The following is a 19888-nucleotide window of genomic DNA, read 5'->3' as shown; positions in this document are numbered from 1 at the left end:
GACTATCAAAGATAAAAATCAAAGCTTTTAGACAGTAAATCATTGGATAAAGGACCAAGAATCACATTGACCTCAGTCTTTTCACAAGCAGTACTGGCTGTAAGAAAATATTTTTGAAGTCCTGGACCTAAAATTTTACATCCATTTAAATTGTTATTCAAATGTGAGGGTTTAATGAAAACATTGAGTTTACTAAAAGATCCACATCATAAACATTTTTGGAGCAAATACATAACAGAAACAAGTTCAGGAGAATACTATAGGAGGTAAGCGTGGTCAGATACTTTGGTAAAGTACATATAGGAGGAAGATTTTTAAAAGTATATTCATAAACCAGAATTAATTTTAGACAATGCCAACATGATGGAGATCAAGGGACCTTAAGAATGTTAAAGTTTTTGTCTTAAGATGAAGGTAAAGATATAAAAATGTCAAACTTTTAAAAATGAAGTATGACACTCAGAACTAAGTGCACAAAAGAAATAGTTAAGTAAATTTTCACAAAGTGAGCACTTGTATAACACCATCCAGGTCTAGAAGGAGAATTTTGCCAGCTCTCCAGAGAGCCTCCATTTCTATTCTTAGTTATAATCCTCCTAAAGCTAACCACTATTGCTGACATTGTCAATAGGTTGGTTTTGCCTGTTTTTGAAGTTTCAAATCATACATACTCTAACTTCTTTTGCTCAACATTATGTTTGTATTTTATTATGTTTCATCCATTTAGGTAGTTTCTAGTTTGGGATTATTTAAATAGTGCTGGTCCAAACATTCTACATTTTTTGCTGTACATATAGACACATTTTGGACACATTTTTGTTGAATATTTACCTGGGAGTGGTATATATATGTGAAGCTTTCATAAATGCTGTTGAAGATACCTTTCCCAACTCCAAGATGATGAAGCTATTTTCTTATGTTATTGTTTGAGACTTCTATTTTACTTTGCATATTTGCATCTACAATTCAGTAGTAATTTTTTTTTGTAGGGTGTGAGGTAGGGGGCAAATTTAAATTCAGTTTATAAAAAACATCCAATTTGACCAAGTCTCACTTGTTGTAAAGACTGTTTCTACCTCACTGCTTTTCAGTGCCACCTTGCCAACAAATCCGGTGCTCATATATGCATAGGTTTCTTTCTGGAATCTGTGTTCTGTTTATTGACCTTTTTGTCTAATCTTGCACCCATATTATCATTCTCTTAATTACTATAACTATATAATAAGTCTTGATATCCGGTAGACAGGTCCTGTCACTTTGTTTTCTTCTCCACTGTTCATAGGTAAATTTAACCCTTTGCATTTCTACATTTTAGAATGATCAAGTTCCACAGAAAACTTATATGGTTTTTGACAGAGCTCACATTGAATCTATGGATCAATTAATTTGGGGAGGACTGATCTTTATAAAGTTGAATTTTTCAATCCCCAAGCATAGTATGTCCCACCACTTATTTAAAATAATTTATTTAGTGGTGTGTGTTGTGTGTATGTGTGTAATTCTTGCATATTTTTCGTTAGATTTATCTTAGGTATTTGATAGCATTTGATTATATAATAAATGATTTCATTTTCTGTTTAGTATACATAAATACACTTGTATATCTAGTAACTTGCTGGACTATCATGTACTAAAAATTTATCTGTAGATTCTTTTGAATTTATGGTATGAAATCATAGTTTTATTTTTTTGTAGTCTTTAAACTTTACTTTTTTTGCACTGGCTAAGACAGTGCAAATAATGATTAGAATTGATAAGTGAACGTTATTGTCTTATTCTTGATCTCATAGAGAAAGCTTAGTATTTTATCATCATGATGTTTCCTGTAAAATTTTTAAAAAATGGATACTCTTTATCAGATTAAGGAAGTTTCCTTTTATTCTTAGTTTTCTAAGAGCTTTTGAAAAAAATTATGAATGAGTTTATTTTTATCAATATTTTTTCCTTTATTTTGTAAATGTGGTGGATCACACTGATTTTTAAAATATTAAACTTTGTAATCTCAATAAACCTAACTTTAATGTGATATATCGTCTTTAGAATGTTAGATTTGGTTTGCTAATATTTTGTTTAAGATATTTGGTTTGCTAATATTTTGTTTAAGATATTTTTCTTTTTCAGAGTGAGATCGACTTAAAAAAATTCTTTTTAACAATGTCTCGTCAGGTTTTGGTATCCAGGTTATTATCCTGGCTTCATAAAAGGAAGTGTTCTCCTTTTTTTCTATTCTCTGTAAGAGGTATGTGATGAGATTGTGAAAGACATGGACATATGCCCAATGCTGAACTTCTTTTACTGTGAAATTAGTTTCATGAATAGAAAATGTGTGGAATGACACAATGTTGAGTAGGTATTCCATAAGGCCATTCTTGGAGAATGTATCTCTCCCAGTGAGAACAAATTGCCTCTACCTCCATGGATACAGTTAGTCTGATATAATAAACCTACCTCTAAATAATTGGCTGGTCCATATTTGGACTCAACTTTAACTCTGTGGTTGACAGGTTAAGCCGTCTTACCCAACAGATACCCAGATCAGCAGTGGTGAGGGGAAGTCCATGTTGTGGAGCCCATATGAAGCTTACTTTCGCCATATGGCCATTTTATACATGGGGTTCATTAAGCTCACACTAGATTTACAAGGGAAAGAAACAGACTGACATCTCCAGAGTGTACTATCTATCCATCTTGTTATTGAGATCTTTCACAATAAATGTCTTTGGTGAACATTCACATGTGATAGAAATATCTTCACTCTTAGGTCTAATCTTAGAAATCCTTTCACATTACTTTCCCCCTAAACTTTGTTGTATTTCTAATTATGTTCTAAGTCTAACCATCCAGCCAAACTTTTAACCACTGTCTTTGAATAGATTCTACTTCGTCCATCTCTCCAAGTGAAGAAAACTATATCTAGCTATCTAGTTATCTATCTGGTTAAAAGTTCTTCCACCCCCATGCCGACCCCCGCCAGACTCCCCCACTCCTTTGAGAATTTCCCTTTATTGTCTCCTGATTGAGGTTGTAATATTGCAGCAGTCTACTAGCTTGTGCTAGCATATCATGCAGAAACATCTAGAAACCAGGCCCAAATCTTTTTTCTCTTCCTCAGTTAACTGGTTTATAAGAATGTCCACATGAGGCTGTAGGTGGGAAGAGAATCAGGTACAGTATTATGAGTTAAAGGATTCTGACCTATCTGTTCATGCAACTGTATCTTCCAGACCTAATGTTTTAAATAAAATGTTTCCACTTATTGGTGAATACTGCTTTTTGTGCTCAACCTTATGGTTGGGTGGGTCAGTCAGGCCCATGGTCAGGCATTCAGTCTCTAACAGGGCCAGGGCCATAGCTTTGCTTCAAAACATTGGAGGTCTGCACTGTGATTCCTTTACTGAGGCTTGCCAGAGACTTCATGCAACATATTTCTTAGCTATAGTCTCTTTGACTCTCATCTGTTTGTTGAGAGCTTTTTGCACTGCATCCTGAAATTGCTGCTTATTTTTCACTTTGGAAGGGGCGGATCTCAAAACTTCACTGAGGCGACAGACCCCTGAATTTTTCTTGGGTTTATATCCTACCTCGTGGCTAGTGTGTCATTACTAAAGCATCTGCAGTGCTTTCTACCTCTTATCGGATCCAGTCAACATAATGTGGCTCAGTAGGGTGCTCTGGATTAAGAACATCTAGTCCTCTGGCCAAATTATGGCAGAGAACAGGAAAACTGATGTAACCCTCAGACAGGATGGTGAAAGGTGTATTGTCGTCTGTGATCCATTTTGAGTTAATTTTTGCGGAAGATGTAAGGTCTATGTCTAGATTAATTTTTTCTCATGTGGATGTTCATTTGTTTCAGCACCATTTGTTGAAGTAATATCTTTTTTATAAGGCCTAAAAGCAGCTAAAACTAAATATATTGTTAGAGCATACATATGGGATGGATACATATAAACACAAAGGAATGATAAACACAGGTTCAGGGAGGCAAAGAGAAAGGATAGAGAAGGAGCATGTAGAAAAACAATTTAGAGTCTTCTATTTCTCAGGTTTGGTGTGGGTTCATGGATGTTCACTATATTATTAAAGAATAAATTTAAAAAAAATCTATGCATGGATAAATAATGGCAGTGTGCATAAGCCAAGGATTATGATTAATTTGATTCAGTGCACTCGAGGTATATTTTAAAAATTAAATACACATTGAGGTGCTTCAGTGTTGACATTGTGATAGGAGCTGGTGATAAGAAGATGAATCATTCTTCCTTTGAAGGAGTTCAGCTTCCTGGAGAGACAAGCACCCAACTAATTGTGAGAAGTGATATACTAATTTTATGAGCAAAGAGTTGGGGCATCACAGAGGAAGTGCTATATGATTTGGTCCTTGAAGGATGCCCAGGCAGAGGAGAGTTGAGGAAAGCCTGTAATATATAACACGGTTTAAAAAACAAGAAGATATAAAATGTATCATGAGTCTTGCTGTTATCCCTCCCTTTGTCCACCCTGTTAGGGTAGTCTCATTAATTTCATATGTATATTTTTAATATTTCTTTATTCAAATACAAGTATGTACTCTTATTTCTCCCCTTTTCTTACACAAAAGGTAACATACCATTTAGAGTTGTAAACCTTGCTATTTTCATTTTATAATATATGCTGGAAAATGTTCCATATTAGTACTTTTGTATTCTTTTTTACAACTGAAAATATACCACTGTGCGAATGTATTATAGTTATCTAGCCAGTTCCCTATTGAGGGACGTGCTGGTGTTTCCTGTCTTTTGCAAATACAAATAATACTAAAATGAATCACTTTGTATACATCATTTCATACATATGCAAGCATAACTAAAATAAATTCATAAGGGTATCACTGAAAGCCAAAGTAATAGCTCAAATTATTTTAGTGAGCACATGTCCTGGGACTGGGAGAGGAGACTGATTGAAGGTGGAGAGAGAAGTACTGTTTACTAAGCAATGTGTGTCCTAAATATGAGATAATCAACTCTTCATTTTACATATTAAATCTATGAGGTTGGCATTGTTGTAGAATGTTTTTACAAGTGGAAGGTGGAATTTAATTTCATGCTCCTTGGAACCACGCTTTAAAAAAGCACCTAGAAAGTAAATGGTATTAGAATTCAAAGATGAATATTATTAAGAAATTTCAAATCCTTGCTAGCAAGATTTTAAGAGGCGATTTATGAAATAAGTGCCTCCATTTTTCCAGAAATGCTTTGATAATGAAGTCAAATACATTTTCTTGACTCACATAAGATTAAAGTATAAAAGATCTTTAAGGAGTCTTCATTTGTCAAATTCACTTCCTCACTGAAGCAAAGTGTATGTGATGTAAAAGCATAAAACTCTCTGTTAAGGACAAATGTTAGCGGGTCACCCATTGAACCTTAACCTGTAATTGCTACTTCAAATGTTTTCGTGGTGTATTTTGGGGAAATTCACGGTCTTTGGGCTTTTCCTTATTTGTAACTGGAGGGATTATTCTACATCAAGGTTTGAACTGGATTCCTCAGTCAAGTGTTTGGATTGGGGGAAGCAGGAAAGCACGGAAGGTAAGGTGTTCCACCCTGACTGGCTTCAACCAGAGTGACTATTTTTATCTGTTTTATAAATTGGAATTCCTAAAATGATTGCTCGAGTTAAGATTCTGCAGCTACAATTTTTGAAAATCACTAATCTCGACCTTTTATTTTGCAGTTCTGTTTTTCTATAATTGATGTGTTTATTTTTTTGGCCTGTTAAGACCTTTTATCCGAGGAATACCAAATTTTCTGCTAAGGACCTGATGGGTTAACCCAGTTCCCTTAATTTCTCACACTTTTTCCTTGGAACCCTTATTTTCTCATTGTAGGTCCCTTTGAGTTTCATTGGCAGGTGAGTTGAGGGACTTGACACAAATGAGCTTTCCTCTTCTGCTGTTGCTACCCTCTATCACATATACTTTCTCTTCATTTAATATTATGTTGGCTTTCACAATCCTAAATGTTTTACAGCTGCCCTACAGAAAACCAACAAACCCTTCTGCCCATAGGGTTTATATCACCAGATGTGAATGAGGTGATGTGGTAAATACTGGTACCATTGACTAGCACAGAGTCAGCTAGTAGACCTCTTACCCATGTGCATCTTTACTTTTGCCTTTCCATCTTGGGACATTGATTCTCTGTAACCTCTCTGTTCCCTTCTGTTTCTCTGAGTGTCTTGGGTCTGCCAGTGACTCCATAGATCCAGCATAACTTTTGGTGAGACTGAAAGTAGGGGCTTTGAAAAAAACTTGCTCTCAGTGGTAGTGGTTTCTCATCCTTTAGTAGGGATCTCCATCCTCTGGTCCATGGCCTGTTTGGAACTGGGCTGCAGAGCAGGAGGTGAGCAGCAGGTGAGCGAGCCAAGTTTCATCAGTATTTGCAGCCACTCCCCTGCACTAGCATCACTGCCTCAGTTCCAGCTCAGATCATCAGGCATTAGATTCTCATAGGAGCATTGGTTCCTGTTGCCAAAATGGTTGGGGACCACTGCTTTAGTGTGCTAATTCCTGCTGAGCCTTTGCCTTGCTTGGGAATGAAACAGAAGAAAAGGCTCTTCCCGCTTCCCAGCAGCAGTGCAGTGCCAGTATTACCTCATCAGGGCATTTCAGATTGTTACTGAAGGTGAAGTTATGGAAAAGTAGCCCACTTGGTGCCTCTGTCTTAAATGTATTAACCTGCTTGCTAAAAGTCTTCAAGAGTGAAGTGATCAGATTGATTTATCTATAGATCAAAAAAAAAAAAATTAGAGAAATTATTGTGTTTATTTTTACTTTCTAGTCTAAACATTCATTTTCTTAAGTAGGTAATACATTCACTGTTCAAAGGATTCAGTGTAAAAGTATCCTTCCTACCTCTTCCCTAGGTATCCAGTTACTTTCCTTTGAAGCAGCTAGCCCTTGGGATGGCTAGTTTCTTGTGTTCCCTCCTGAGTTAGTCTATGCATCAATGTCTGATTTTCATGTTTTGACTGATAAAATGCATTAAAGGTATTAAATTCATTATTCTTCACGTGAATTTTAGAATTGAATGTCGAGGGCTTTCTTGGACAGTGTACCCAATATTATACAAATACACATATTAATACATGTGTTTTCACCTCCAGTTAATTATGACAATTTGTACTTGAGGCTAGTGTGCCAGGGTAGTGGGAATTTAACCTCCTCACCTACTTACCTTTTATTATCCTTTTTTAAAAAAATTAAATACCTGAAAATAGAACAGGCACATGATATTTGCTTGCTACATTTTTTTTATGGAAAAGAGCAGGCTTAGAAATGTGTATAGGAGCTGTGACTTGAAGCCATCTTTGGGTTCTAGTGACACCCTTGCTGTTAACTCCTTTAAGATGACAGTATATTACTTGAGATGTGACTAATGTAAGATGATGCAATACTGAGAGTTAGGAGACATGATCATTATCTGCATTGGGCAAGTCATTTGGCCTCTCTGGAACTTGAATACTTTACAATACTCTGACATAGATTTCTTTCTAAGGCTTTCAGATTCTCTACTGGAAAAGAAAAAAATTTTTCCCGAGCTGTTTGTTTCAGCCTTATAGAATATTGCTAGAACACATAATTTACAGACAGGCGCAGCCCCCTCTCAGTGGTCTAAAAATGCTTAATCTCTTTTTGACATGTTTCCTTTACTATAGCATGATTTGCAAGAAGACTTTGGGTTTGACTGTCACTCCAATATAACTTGTTCACATTTGATGAGGGAGACTCACCCCAGGCAGCTGTTGATAAAATCGGACATGACCCATTGATCTGTGACATCGATTCCTAGAGCAATCAATTGACTAGAAGAAATGCACCCAAACTCAAATCACTGTAGTTATTCACAAAGGAAAAAGGAAAATTCTCATTTGTTTCACTTTTAATTTCCAAATGTGATGCACCAGGAGGGGCTCCAGCATGATGTCAACTAGAAAAAAGTATTACAAGAGTATAGCAAAGCGCCAAAGGACATTTTGACCTCAAGAGAGGACTAGGCTAGATTCCATTGATCAAAATTACTGTGCTCATTCTGGATTGGGCCCCACAGCCAGCTGATCAGAGCCTTTATATCTGCAACCAGCAGCAGTTGTTCCACTAATTAGCCACCCATGATCCAACTTTAAGGTTCTTTGAGCCCAGTCATTCTTTGTTCGTCCACCTATAAGGTAAGTGAAAAAGATGGGGATTTTCTTGTTTATGAGAAATATAAGAAATCCCTGTGAGGATAGAAAAATAAGATCTGAAATAAAATTCAGGAAAGATGCACCAGCTTTTTACATAGGAGATGCTGAATTAGTATTCAATAATAAAAGAAAATTCAAGACTGTTTCTGGGACCTATAGTCATTTAATGGTAAAAAGTAGTTATTTTTAGGAAACAGGGATTTTTTTTAAAAGATCTCATTCTTGCATGCAAGTATGTGTATGATTGTATTTCTGTTTTTCATGTTGGCCTAGTTTTATTTGCTATTTAAAAGTAATAATTTCTAACTTTTAAGTAGATAGTAGCATTGAATAGTTTAGGACTGTCAAGTAGAGAATAAGTTAATGATATGAGTTAGCTTTCTCATCTCAGGGTTTTTATGTAAAACAAGCTCTAGATTTTTTTAAGTGCAAAAGGTGGGATTTTTTAATGAAGAATAATGGCTAGAAATTTTTAAATGAATGAATATGGGAGAGGACCTAAACTTTTAAAGAGAGGCTAGAACTTAGTAAATTATTACTTCAGTTAATGAGGTATAAGTCCAAAATTTTTAAATCAAAATTGTATTTGCAAGTACTATACATGATTACATTCTTAATGTTTTAATTTTAAACAATTCACAAGTAAAATGTAAGTCTCATTAATACCCCATTAAAATTCTAGGAGTATCTACTACTTTTTAAATTTTACTTAAAAAATTGTTTATAAATATGTATACATATACAGGTAGAAATTTACATAAGTCATGCTTCCTTAGAAAAAGTCTTTTTTCCATTTCCTTTATCTTTTTTCCTCTCTCCTCCCCCTCCAAACTCCTTCTCCATCCTCATTACCTCCTACTGACTCCAGTAACCTATATTAATTTCCTGATGTTTGTCTTTCTGCTCTTTTTCCTTCATGCTCATATAGTCACATACATACACATCTCATATACATATGCATACATATTATAGAATTTTATTTTAATCTCACGTTGAATCTGTGGATCAATTGATTCGGGGAGAATTGGCATCTTTACAAATAGCATTGAATTTTTGAATCCCTGAGCGTGGTGTATCCCACCATTAATTTATTTAAATAGTGGTATGTGTATGTGTATTTGTCATTGTCAACTGTTCTCTCCTTGAAACTGTCTTGCTTTGGTTTCAGTGATACCACCCTCATGTTTTCCTCCTTGCTCTCTTTGACCATTTCTCATTTTCATTTGTAGAATTTTTTTCCTGTGCTATTTCTCAGGTTTCTCTCATTGGCACACTTTTCCTTCTTGTCCCTGAGTGATCTCATCTACCTATTCAATGATTATTCACAAATGATTAAATGTTTATCTCTAGATTGTACCTTTTTGGTGGTCGTTCTCTAAATGCAAATGCTTTCCGGACATCTCCACTTTTGCCATTTAGTTTTGTTGGGTAAAATCTATGTATTTTTTCCAATTATAATTTCTGGCATTGATGTGCTTAAAAAGCCTTCTACTTCAAGGATATAAAACATATGCATTTTATTTTAATACTTTTATGGTTTATTTTTTTCCATTTAATACCTTATTCCTTCTGGAATTTATTTTTGTTTGGAGATAAATAAGAAAATATAATAATTCTACGTTTTTTCTCTTGTATTTTTGAGTTGATATTCATTTGTTCTTTTTCATTATTTGTCTATTTTATATGTTAGCAGGAGTACTTAGTGGCTACTGTGAGCACTGGACCTGGTATATCCTGTTCATTGTTGAATTCCCTGGCATCAAGCACAATGTCTAGGCGATAGTAAGATTTTAGTAAATATTATTGAATGAATGAATTATGGAAAGAGAATTGTTTTCTTATCTGTTTTAATTTAATAATACTTTCCTATTTTTCCTCCATATCTTTCGTATCAGGAAGTCTTCCATATCTTAGAAGCTTTTAGCCTACCAAGTATTTTAACCTCACTGAACCTGGAAAACCATTAATTTTTTCAGAGTAAACCAACTAACCTATTCATGTCAGCTATGCCTCAATTCTTTTCTAGATTACAAGCTTGCTAGAGAAGCAATTCATATTCACTTTAATTCTAAGTTAGCAGACCTTCCATGAAAACACGATGTTACAGATGTGGCTTTGTGGATATAATCATATGTCTTATTGCTGGTACTGATTCGGTATCTGCTTAATCTTTACTGCTACCCTGTGCCAGTTTCTGAAGGTTTATTTGGTTGATTTCTGTTTTCTTTACTTGTACTTTCTGTCTTTCAGTGGGAGTTATGGATAATGTATATATGTAAGTATTATATATGGTATATATAAAATATAACTATATATACATAAACATATATAATGAGGATCTTTGCTTTTCTGCTGATGATTATTCCAGTAATAGGGTCAAAGAACCAAGTTTCAAAATGAAAAGACAATTCAATCCTCTATTATTTGTTGATACCTTCTGTATGCAAAGACAGAAATGCTATGGAAAGTGTCTCTGCAAAGGGTGTACATTTCCAGGAAGGGGGGGACATAAGACACAACCATCACAAAACTCATTTTAGGTGCAGTGCAAAATGACCGGTATAAACAATCAATGGGAATTCTGGAATAGGAAAAAACATTCTGACTTGGGATGGCTAGGGAAAACTTCCTGGAGGAATTGAGACTTATTTATGACCATGTAGGATGTATGGTAAATGGGGTATCTCAGATGGGGGGAAAATAAGCAAAATTGTGGAATGGACAGCATTGTACAAATATGAGGGCCAATGGATCAGATTGTGGAGGGTCTTTAGTGTTTTTTCAAAAACTGATATTCCTTGGAACCATTTTATTTTATCAAGCATGGAACATAAATATTAGGGCTGGAAAATCTTTCATAGTTTTACTGACATGAAAAAGAACCCACCATATCAATGAACCTGTGTCTTTATATATTACATCCATGCATGCTATTAACCTCAATGTTCTCTTTATATTTCAGACATTAGTCTCCTACCATGGGGGATTGGAACTTATTGGGCGGCATCTTAGAGGAAGTTCACTCCCACTCAACCATAGTGGGGAAAATCTGGCTGACAATCCTCTTCATTTTCCGAATGCTGGTACTTGGTGCAGCTGCCGAAGATGTCTGGGATGATGAACAATCAGCATTTGCCTGCAACACCCAACAGCCAGGTTGCAACAATATCTGTTATGATGATGCTTTCCCTATCTCTTTAATCAGGTTTTGGGTTTTACAGATCATCTTTGTGTCTTCTCCCTCTCTGGTGTATATGGGCCATGCCCTTTATAGACTCAGAGCCTTTGAAAAGGAGAGGCAGAAGAAAAAGTCGCACCTTAAAGATCACAGAGAGAAGCCAGGGCTTGAATTGGAGGAGCAACAAAGGATAGATAGAGAACTAAGGGGGTTAGAGGAGCAGAAGAGGATCCATAAAGTCCCTTTGAAAGGATGTCTGCTGCGTACTTACGTCTTACATATCTTGACAAGGTCTGTGCTGGAAGTAGGGTTTATAATAGGCCAATATATTCTCTATGGGTTTCGAATGCACCCCTTCTACAAGTGCACTCAACCTCCATGCCCCAATGCAGTGGATTGCTTTGTATCCAGGCCCACAGAGAAGACCATTTTCATGCTCTTTATGCACAGCATTGCAGCTGTTTCTTTGTTCCTTAATGTACTAGAAATATTTCATCTGGGAATTAGGAAAATCATGAGGGCACTCTATGAAAATCCCAGCAAGGAGGGCATTGAGGATGAAAGGGGCCCTCCATTCCATTTCAAAAAATATTCAGTGGTCCAGCAGTGTATGATTTGCTCCCCCTTGCTTGAAAGAACCCCTGTGCTTCAAGCCAACAGTCAACAGAAAATTATTCTAGTAAATGTGCCAAAGTCTAAAACCTTGTGGCAAATCCCGCAGCCCAGGCAACTTGAGGTAGACCCTTGCTGTAGTAGAAAAGACTGGACTGGGGAGGATCAGCACAGCGGACAGCTCCATGTTCATAGCCCATGTCCCCAGCATGGCTGTGCTAAAATTCAGCACTCGGGACAGCACCCAGACCTTTCCTCCTTTGGCCTACAAAATACAATATCCCAGTCCTGGCTAGGTGAAACAACGGCTCCCAGGCACTGTCCATCCTATGCAATAGGAACCTGGGAGCAGTCCTATGACCTGCAACCCTCAGAGGAGCCGCTCACGGATTTTCACAATCACTGCAGAGACAGCAATGGCAGCATGAGAGAGAGTGGGGTCTGGACAGACAGATCTTGCTCGGGCAGTCGCAAGGCCAGCTTTCTATCCAGATTGCTGTCTGAAAAGGGACAGCTGCGCAGTGACTCAGGAAGCTCCCATTCTCAAGGTAGCTCTAGCTTGGACATTCTGCACCAGGAAAACAGCCCCACACTTCTGCCTTCAGCTACTGGGCACAGAACATCCATGGTAAGTAAAGACAGACTGACCATGGAACTATCACAAGAGGCGTTCCACTCTGGCCACTTCTTAGCCTTCCCTTTCCTCCTTCTTGGTGTGTATATATCTGCATTGAGAGAGGGAGAGAAGGAGAGGGAGGTTAACTTGTGGAGAGTTAAATTAATTCATTGAATACATTCAGTTAAATTTAACTTATAAGATAAACTTATTGAAAACTTACTTTATATCAATCTGTCTTGTAAGTGCTGGGTATATAAATGGTTGAAATACCATCTTTGCCATCAAAGGGCTCAGAATCTAGATGGGACAGTTAGACAGGTAAACATGTAAATATGATCAAGGATAAGGTGCCATGTTAGAGGTGGTGGGTGGGCAAAGGAAGGAGTGGTTACTTGTTTATGGATGGGTCAGGAAAAGTTTCATAGTTTTTTTTAAATTTTCAATTACATTTGACATTTAATATTATAGTAGTTTTAGGTGCACAGTATAGTGATCAGACATTTATAAAACTCATGAAATGATCCTCCCCAATCAGTGTAGTACCTACCTGACACCATACATAGTTATTATAATATTATCAACTATATTCCCTGTCCTGTACTTCACATCCTTGTGACTGTTCAGTAATTGCCAATTTGTATTTCTTAATCCCTTCACCTTTTTCACCCAGCCTCCCAACCCCCTCCCATCTGGCAACCATCATTTGTTCTCTGCGTCTATGAGTTTGTTTCTATTTGTTTGCTTGGTTTTTTTAGATTCTACATAAAAGTGAAATCATATGGTATTTGTCTTTCTCTGTCTGACGTATTTAACTTAGCATAACACCCTCTATGTCCATCCATGTTGTTGTAAATGATAAAATTTCATTCTTTTCTATGGCTGAGTAATATTCCATTGGATATATGTACCACATCTTCTAAAAGCTTCATAATTGAAGTGACTATTGAACTGAGTCTTTGAAGATGTGCTGTATTTTCCAGACCTGGGAGGAGTGGGGTAAATGGAAGAAGGCCGTCCCACTAGAGGGAGCACTGCAGACAAAGGCTGAGAGGTGTGACACAGCGGGGCTATCTGGCGAGCTATGTATGGCTGAAACACAGAGTAGTAGGAAGGCTGTGGAGAGAGGGAAGTCTCGAGAAGGGAGCATGGAGGTCTTGAAGAGAGGTGATGGAAAACTCAGAGACAATGTATAGCAGAGGGGTGATTAGATTGGAATTGTACTTAAGAAAGCTCTTTCTGTCACAGTATGGAAAATAGATCAGAGGAGGGATTATTTGTAACCTTGAGTTGCCCTTGTCTCACTAGGGAAAGAGAGTGTGCTCTATTGTTTTAATAGCTCTGGCATTTAAAAGTCATATACAAATATTTGGGGACATATTTCACAAAGACTAAAATCAATATTCTATTGATTTTAATTCTATTCTCTGAAAAGCCACTGTAGAATAACATTCCCTGGTCATTGTAAGACATAAAGGAAATTTATTGTAGATTTTTCTCAGTTCTTGGGGGAAAAAATAAAAAGAAGGACACTTACTTTACCCACTGCTCCTAACAGCTTTTTCCTTTGTTTCATTCTTCGTGTTAATAATGATCGAATCCCTCTTCCCCAATTTCATATCTCCTATGCGTTTGGAGATATTTTGTTACTGCACTAAAGCCATACCTTGAGTAGGAATCATTCTACCCAGCTTTTTCTTAACATGCTTCTCTCAGACTGATACTCATTTCTTGTCAGTGACTAGCTGTCTACAAGGAGACTATGTTTAGGATCAATGTGTGGGTGCTTAGGACCCTATGCCAGACCACAGCAGGATTCTCAACTCCGGCTAGTTAGAGTCATCTGGGAGCTTTAAAAAAATCTTCATGCTCAGGACCCATCCAATTCCATTTAAACCAGAATCTCTGGGGGTGAGATGCAGGATCATTATTTTTAAAACCCCCATGGTGATTGTAATGTGCAGTCGGGGTTGAAAACCACTGTTTTACAGTAACCTTGCCAGGGGCTCCTGCTTCCTAGCTGCATTTAGGAAGTCAGTTAAGAAGTTTTCACATGCTCTCTTTCTTGTACCTCCTTCCATGTGAGAGGAGCCTTTGTTTTGACAGAGAATTGAGAAAGAGAGCAATGTTTAGTTGAGGCAGATTTTCTTAATCCTTCAGATTATCTTTTGGGAGAGGTCAGCCATGCTCAGGAGCCTGGAGAGAAGATGAAGGTGATAGACCCTTTCTATTTTCATCTTCTTTCTTCCCTGTTTTTTATGTTTCTAGGAATTATAAATAATGCCTTTGGCCATAAAGCTTATGGTTACTTTTTTCCAAGCCTCTTACAGAGTTGACAGGGCACTTCACTCCCTGAATGTTGGGAAGACTCTGGGATTAGGTTATAGCGTCAACTCCAGGGCACTATGGTTGACGCATATGGCTTCTTGCAAACAGAGAGATCTTTCATTATAAATTAATGCAGTGAACAGAGGATTATGATCATCCATTTTCAATATACAGACTGTAAACTACTTTTTACACTGTATTAGGTCCTAGGTGGCAGTATTTTTAGGGCTTAGTTAGACTTCCCAGCCTCCAGAACTGTAAGAAATAAGCCTCAGTTCCTTATAATCCACCTGGTCTATAAAATTTTGTTATAGGAGCCCAAGTGGACTAAGACGAGGGAGAAGAGTGCAATCAGGGTCCAGGTAAGACAAGGGAGAAGCTTGCACAGTGGTCCAGGTGAGAGAGGAGCATGGCTTAGAGCAGGGGTACTACTGTCAATGATATGGAAGATCATTTTTTTTCATTGTTTTTCAAATTCAGATAATATATGCACACTGAGAGAAATTCAAGCAATATAAATGAACACTGAGTAAAATGTGAACCTGACCATGTGAGGGTTCATCTCTTCTCATTCTTACCTGGACTCGATTCCTACCTCTCTCCCCAAAGGCAACTGCTGTGAACAGCATGGGGTGTGTTCTCCCTGCCTTCCTCAGTGCATTCATAATCTGTCTTTGAGGATGAATATATGTTCACACATATCTGTAATTTGTTTTTTAAAATGTAAATGTGATCATACTATAGAGATGTCTCTGCAATTTGCTTTGCTCATTTAATAGTATATCTAAGGGATCTTTCTACATCAGCACCTATGGAACTGCCTCAGTTTTATATTAACTCATGTTTTTCCATAGTATGGATGAACCATAGGAGACTCGACAGCCATTTAGCCATTCTAACTTTTTTTCCTACTGCAAACAGTTTCAGTGAAAGTTCCATATGTTTATCTTTGATAGGTGCCTTGAAGTGGAGTTATTGGTTGTAATGGGCGTGCACATTTTACATTGTGATAGATGCCAATTTTTGCTGAGGAAGGACTATACCAATTTGTCCTTTCACTTCTCAGCACATTAGCACCTCTTTCTCCACACTCTTGCCAATATCAGACAATATCTCCCCAGCCCCACCAATCTGATGAACTAAATTTACTGCCCTTTGTTTTAATATACATTACCGTGATTACGAGCATGTTTGTTCATATGTTTATTGGCCATCTGTATTTCTACCATGAATCATCCTTGTCTGTTTTTCTGCTGGAATATTTGTCTTCTGATTTCTAGGAGCTCTTATATGGTAATATAGTAACTCCTTGTCTATACACATAGTGAAAGATTTTCCCCCAATCGTCTTTCCTCTTATCTGTGTTCATGGCATCTTAAAAAATTTAATATTAGATTAAGTCTAAAATCTCTGTTACTTATCTAGTTTCTTTGTCTCATCTGGGAAGGTCATTTTTGACTCAACATTGTTAACAAGGGTTGTTAGATGGGTGTTTATTTGGAGGATGGATTTTTATAATTTATTGAACCCTTTGGCTCAGAAATTTTAAATAACATCAATTATCAAAGACTCTGAAGAAGAAGCAAAAAGAAAAACCCTATATCTAGGGCCTGACTATGGTCCTGACACTGCCATGGACTTCCTCACTGAAACCCTGTGATTATACCCGTTTTGTGGATAAAGAAACAGATGACTTGTCCAAAGTCACAAAATCAGGATGCAGTGAGTGAAGCACAGTCTTTGGGACATAGCAGGGATAAAAATTAATATTTATTGGATGAGTGAACGAGCTGTTTGATTCAAGCCTGTCTGATTCAAACCAAGCTCCTTCTCCTATACCCCATTGCTGCTTCTTGCTCTCCCTGCACAAGGCAGCTAAGTTTAGCATATTTTTAGGATCAAAGGTAGTTCATTATAAAATGGAACATTCCACATTTGGATCAGTTTTTCCTTCTCCATTATACAATGTCAAAAATCTGTCTAATTGTAGAGGGAGCAAAGATTGCCTTAGGAAAAGGTTGGCTTTTTAGTTTGAGGCCTGGATTTTGGACAAAACAACAGCTGGAGAAGTTGAAGGTGATGGCAGGTGGGATTCAGCTATTTCACAGTAACTTTGTCAGGCAACAGAACCTCTTAAAGGGGCGCTCGTCTCTGGAGCAACGTAGGGCAAATTGTCTTCCACATCACGTTTTGATTCAACCTTTGGTATTTGTGACATACATAGAGTCCCAGGTGGGTGGGCAGGACTGACTTTTACAAGCCATTTTGTTTTATTTCCCGTCTCTTTCAGAGCATGCTTCTAGAACTTTCATCTATTATGAAAAATTAATGCATGTCTGGGGCCAGAAAAAAGAACACAGGAGCAGTGGCATCTACAGGAGAAAAGTTGTACCTTGTCAGCTCAAACTGCAGGAAGAACTGCGGGAGCCATCCCCTCCACAGAGACACTCGCCAGGCAATGAGTGTGTACAGGGTGCTCCCAGCTGGGCTCGCCCAACACGGTAGGCCCTTCCCTGATGGGATAGGGTCAGCCTCTCACTCCACCTGGCCTCACTGGCTGAGGCAGGTCTGAGGCTCAAGCAGGGATCAGGCGGGGACAAAGTGGGCGCCACCGGAAAAAATCTAAGGGTCAGAGCTGCTTTGGATTGGGATCTGGCTACCCTTCCCCCACCCAGCAGCCCAGTGGGACGTGTGGCCAAGAGAGCACCTCGTTCTGCAGTGGTGACAGCAGCAGTTTGAACCCTTGAACATGGGTCCAGGGCAGGGCGGGAGCTTCCTGTTTGTAAAGAAGATGTTGATGAGAAACTTTTTGTTCTTTTCCTTACATCAGTTCATGTCTTGGGGATGAACTAGCTGGATTTTTGTTCATAAATGCCATGACATAAAATATTGATTACAATACTGGCAAACACTCGGGTTGCATGATTTTATTTTATCCTTCTGTTGGGATCATGCAGGGTTAGTGGCGTTGCCATGACTGTGGGCCAACAGGTGCCTGGCGAGATCTCATTCTGGACTTCCAGGGGAGTGACTGAAGCAGGCACCTCTTCCTCAGCCTCCCTGCCCTCCCAGTGGTCCTGAGCCATCAGGAAAGGTGTGTCAAAAAGCACTTTATGCTTCTTTTAGAGGACAGAGACACAGACGACTATGCGATATACACTAATTAGCCAGTCTGTGAGGCTGGTTAGCTGGTTGTTACTTTCTGAGTTTTGAGAGCCATAAAGGTGGACTTAATTCTCATGGAAGAACCACTTAGCTTCTCCATCCTCCATCCTATGGCCGGACTGTCTCCTAACCCTGGCCCACACCTTGTAATAAAGGTTTCAAGTTATTAGGAGACTCAATTTGGTCCAGTGTCACAAAGCTCTGCATCATCTGTGTCCTGTGAGATAAAATCCAAACTCCTTAGCCTGGCACACAAAGCCTTCATGTGTTGGCTTCCATCTCTGACCTTGTTCCCTACCTCTGACCTTGTTCCCCAACTCTGACCTTGTTCCCTACCTCATGCGCCTTAACAGCTGCTTGCAGCCTTCTCTCCTTCCTGTCCTTGCCCACAGAGCAGCAGGCAGCTGGACACCTTCCGCCCCACTGCAAGCCTGCCTTTTGGGGACTCATTTCTTATGGAAGGAGTTCCAGCATCTCTTTCTAAGCCAACCCTCCACTCCATTCCATTTTTCCTATCATCCCTGTAATTATAGTAACAAGTACTATTTTTTTTTTTGATAAATAATTTTCATTTTTTGAAAAAAGAGGTGCATACTAGATGCAACTTATTTCTAGGAAGCACCTTCTGGCCATCCGAGGTGAGCTCCTCTGAGCTGGAACAGCCTCTTGCCCTTGGCTTAAGACTTCCATCATCGTCTCTATAGTTCTCTGAACATTACTACCAGCTTTTCTGGGTCTCCAGCTTATAAAAGGTAGATTGTGGGATTTCTCAGTCTCCATAATTGTGTGAATCATTCCTTATAATTACTTATATATGTATATGTATATGTATAATGTATATGTATGTATGTGTGTGTGTGTGTACATATACACACACATACATCTCCTATTCATTCTGTCTCTCTGGAGAAACCTAATGCACTGGGTAACTGCCTGGGATGTTGCAGAAGGGACCCTGGCATTAGATGGCACTGGTCTGTGCTTCTAGCCTAAATGGCTCCTGAGTCAATTTGCAGAGGTAGAAATGAGGTGTGGAGATGTGAAGAGGTGTGGTCTGTTCCACAGAGAGTTGGTAGAAGAGCCAGTGGAGACCATGTGAATGAAAATGACACTGGGGCCAAGCCCAAATGGGTTTTTTTAAGGGCCATTTTTAAGGGGCATACCATATTCCAGGTGCTTAAGACACATTATCTATACCTTGTCTAACTGTGTAAAGTTATTGTTTATTCTCATTTTATAGATTAGAGAAGGCTCAAAGAGATTAAGTAACTTGCCTCATAGCCAAAGATCACACAGCTGAAATGCCTGCTGTGCAGCTGGAATTCAAACTCAGATCTAGCTGCTCCAAGGCCCACGCTCCTTCCAGGAAGATCTGCTGTCTCTCTCGTCCATAACAGTTAGCAGCCCCTGGGCAATAATTTATTCGTACACTCGTCTGCCTGACTGGCTTATGAAAACTTTAAAGATAAGGTCTGTGCATTTTAAATCTTACCCAGCATGTAGCAGTGTTGGTTGAATGAATGTATGTTTATGTATAGAGGCCAAAGACAGTACATTACCCATCACTTCCAATTCTCCAGTCTATTACCTTATTCACTGGTGTTCTGGCATGTCTTGTCAATAGGTTTATTGCGAGAGACTCTTCCAGGAGCCTTTATAGAAGTGTTAAAATTTTTTTTTATAATTTAATCTTTACTTACTCTCAAAAAACTTTACAGGTCATCAACTGCCCAGCACAGAGGTTAATAAAAAAGTTAAATGGA

At 38.2% G+C, this 19888-nt stretch overlaps 1 protein-coding gene across 2 annotated transcripts; it reads left to right on the top strand.

Moving 5' to 3' along the window:
• Positions 1–24: 24 nt before the first annotated feature.
• Positions 25–19888, top strand: GJA10 (gap junction protein alpha 10). 2 transcript variants are annotated; one of them, XM_039853064.1, is made up of 3 exons: positions 25–8208; positions 9917–12644; positions 17251–19888. In XM_039853064.1, exons 2-3 carry the CDS (start codon positions 11205–11207, stop codon positions 17287–17289), a joined length of 1479 nt encoding a protein of 492 aa, XP_039708998.1. In that variant the 5' UTR covers positions 25–8208; positions 9917–11204; the 3' UTR covers positions 17290–19888. The 2 variants fall into 2 exon arrangements, with proteins under 2 accessions (XP_039708998.1, XP_039708997.1); XM_039853063.1 differs by lacking the exon at positions 17251–19888 and having other exon boundaries at positions 9917–13283.

This window comes from Pteropus medius, unplaced genomic scaffold (assembly GCF_902729225.1).
Source record: "Pteropus medius unplaced genomic scaffold, Ma_sr-lr_union100, whole genome shotgun sequence".
Lineage (NCBI taxonomy): Eukaryota > Metazoa > Chordata > Mammalia > Chiroptera > Pteropodidae > Pteropus > Pteropus medius.
Note: the sequence above shows the minus strand (reverse complement) of the source record. Positions and strands in the feature narration are given on the sequence as shown.

Excerpts from the sequence above, each read along its gene's own strand:
- GJA10 (XM_039853063.1), top strand. The coding sequence starts at position 11,205 with ATGGGGGATTGGAACTTATTGGGCGGCATCTTAGAGGAAGTTCACTCC.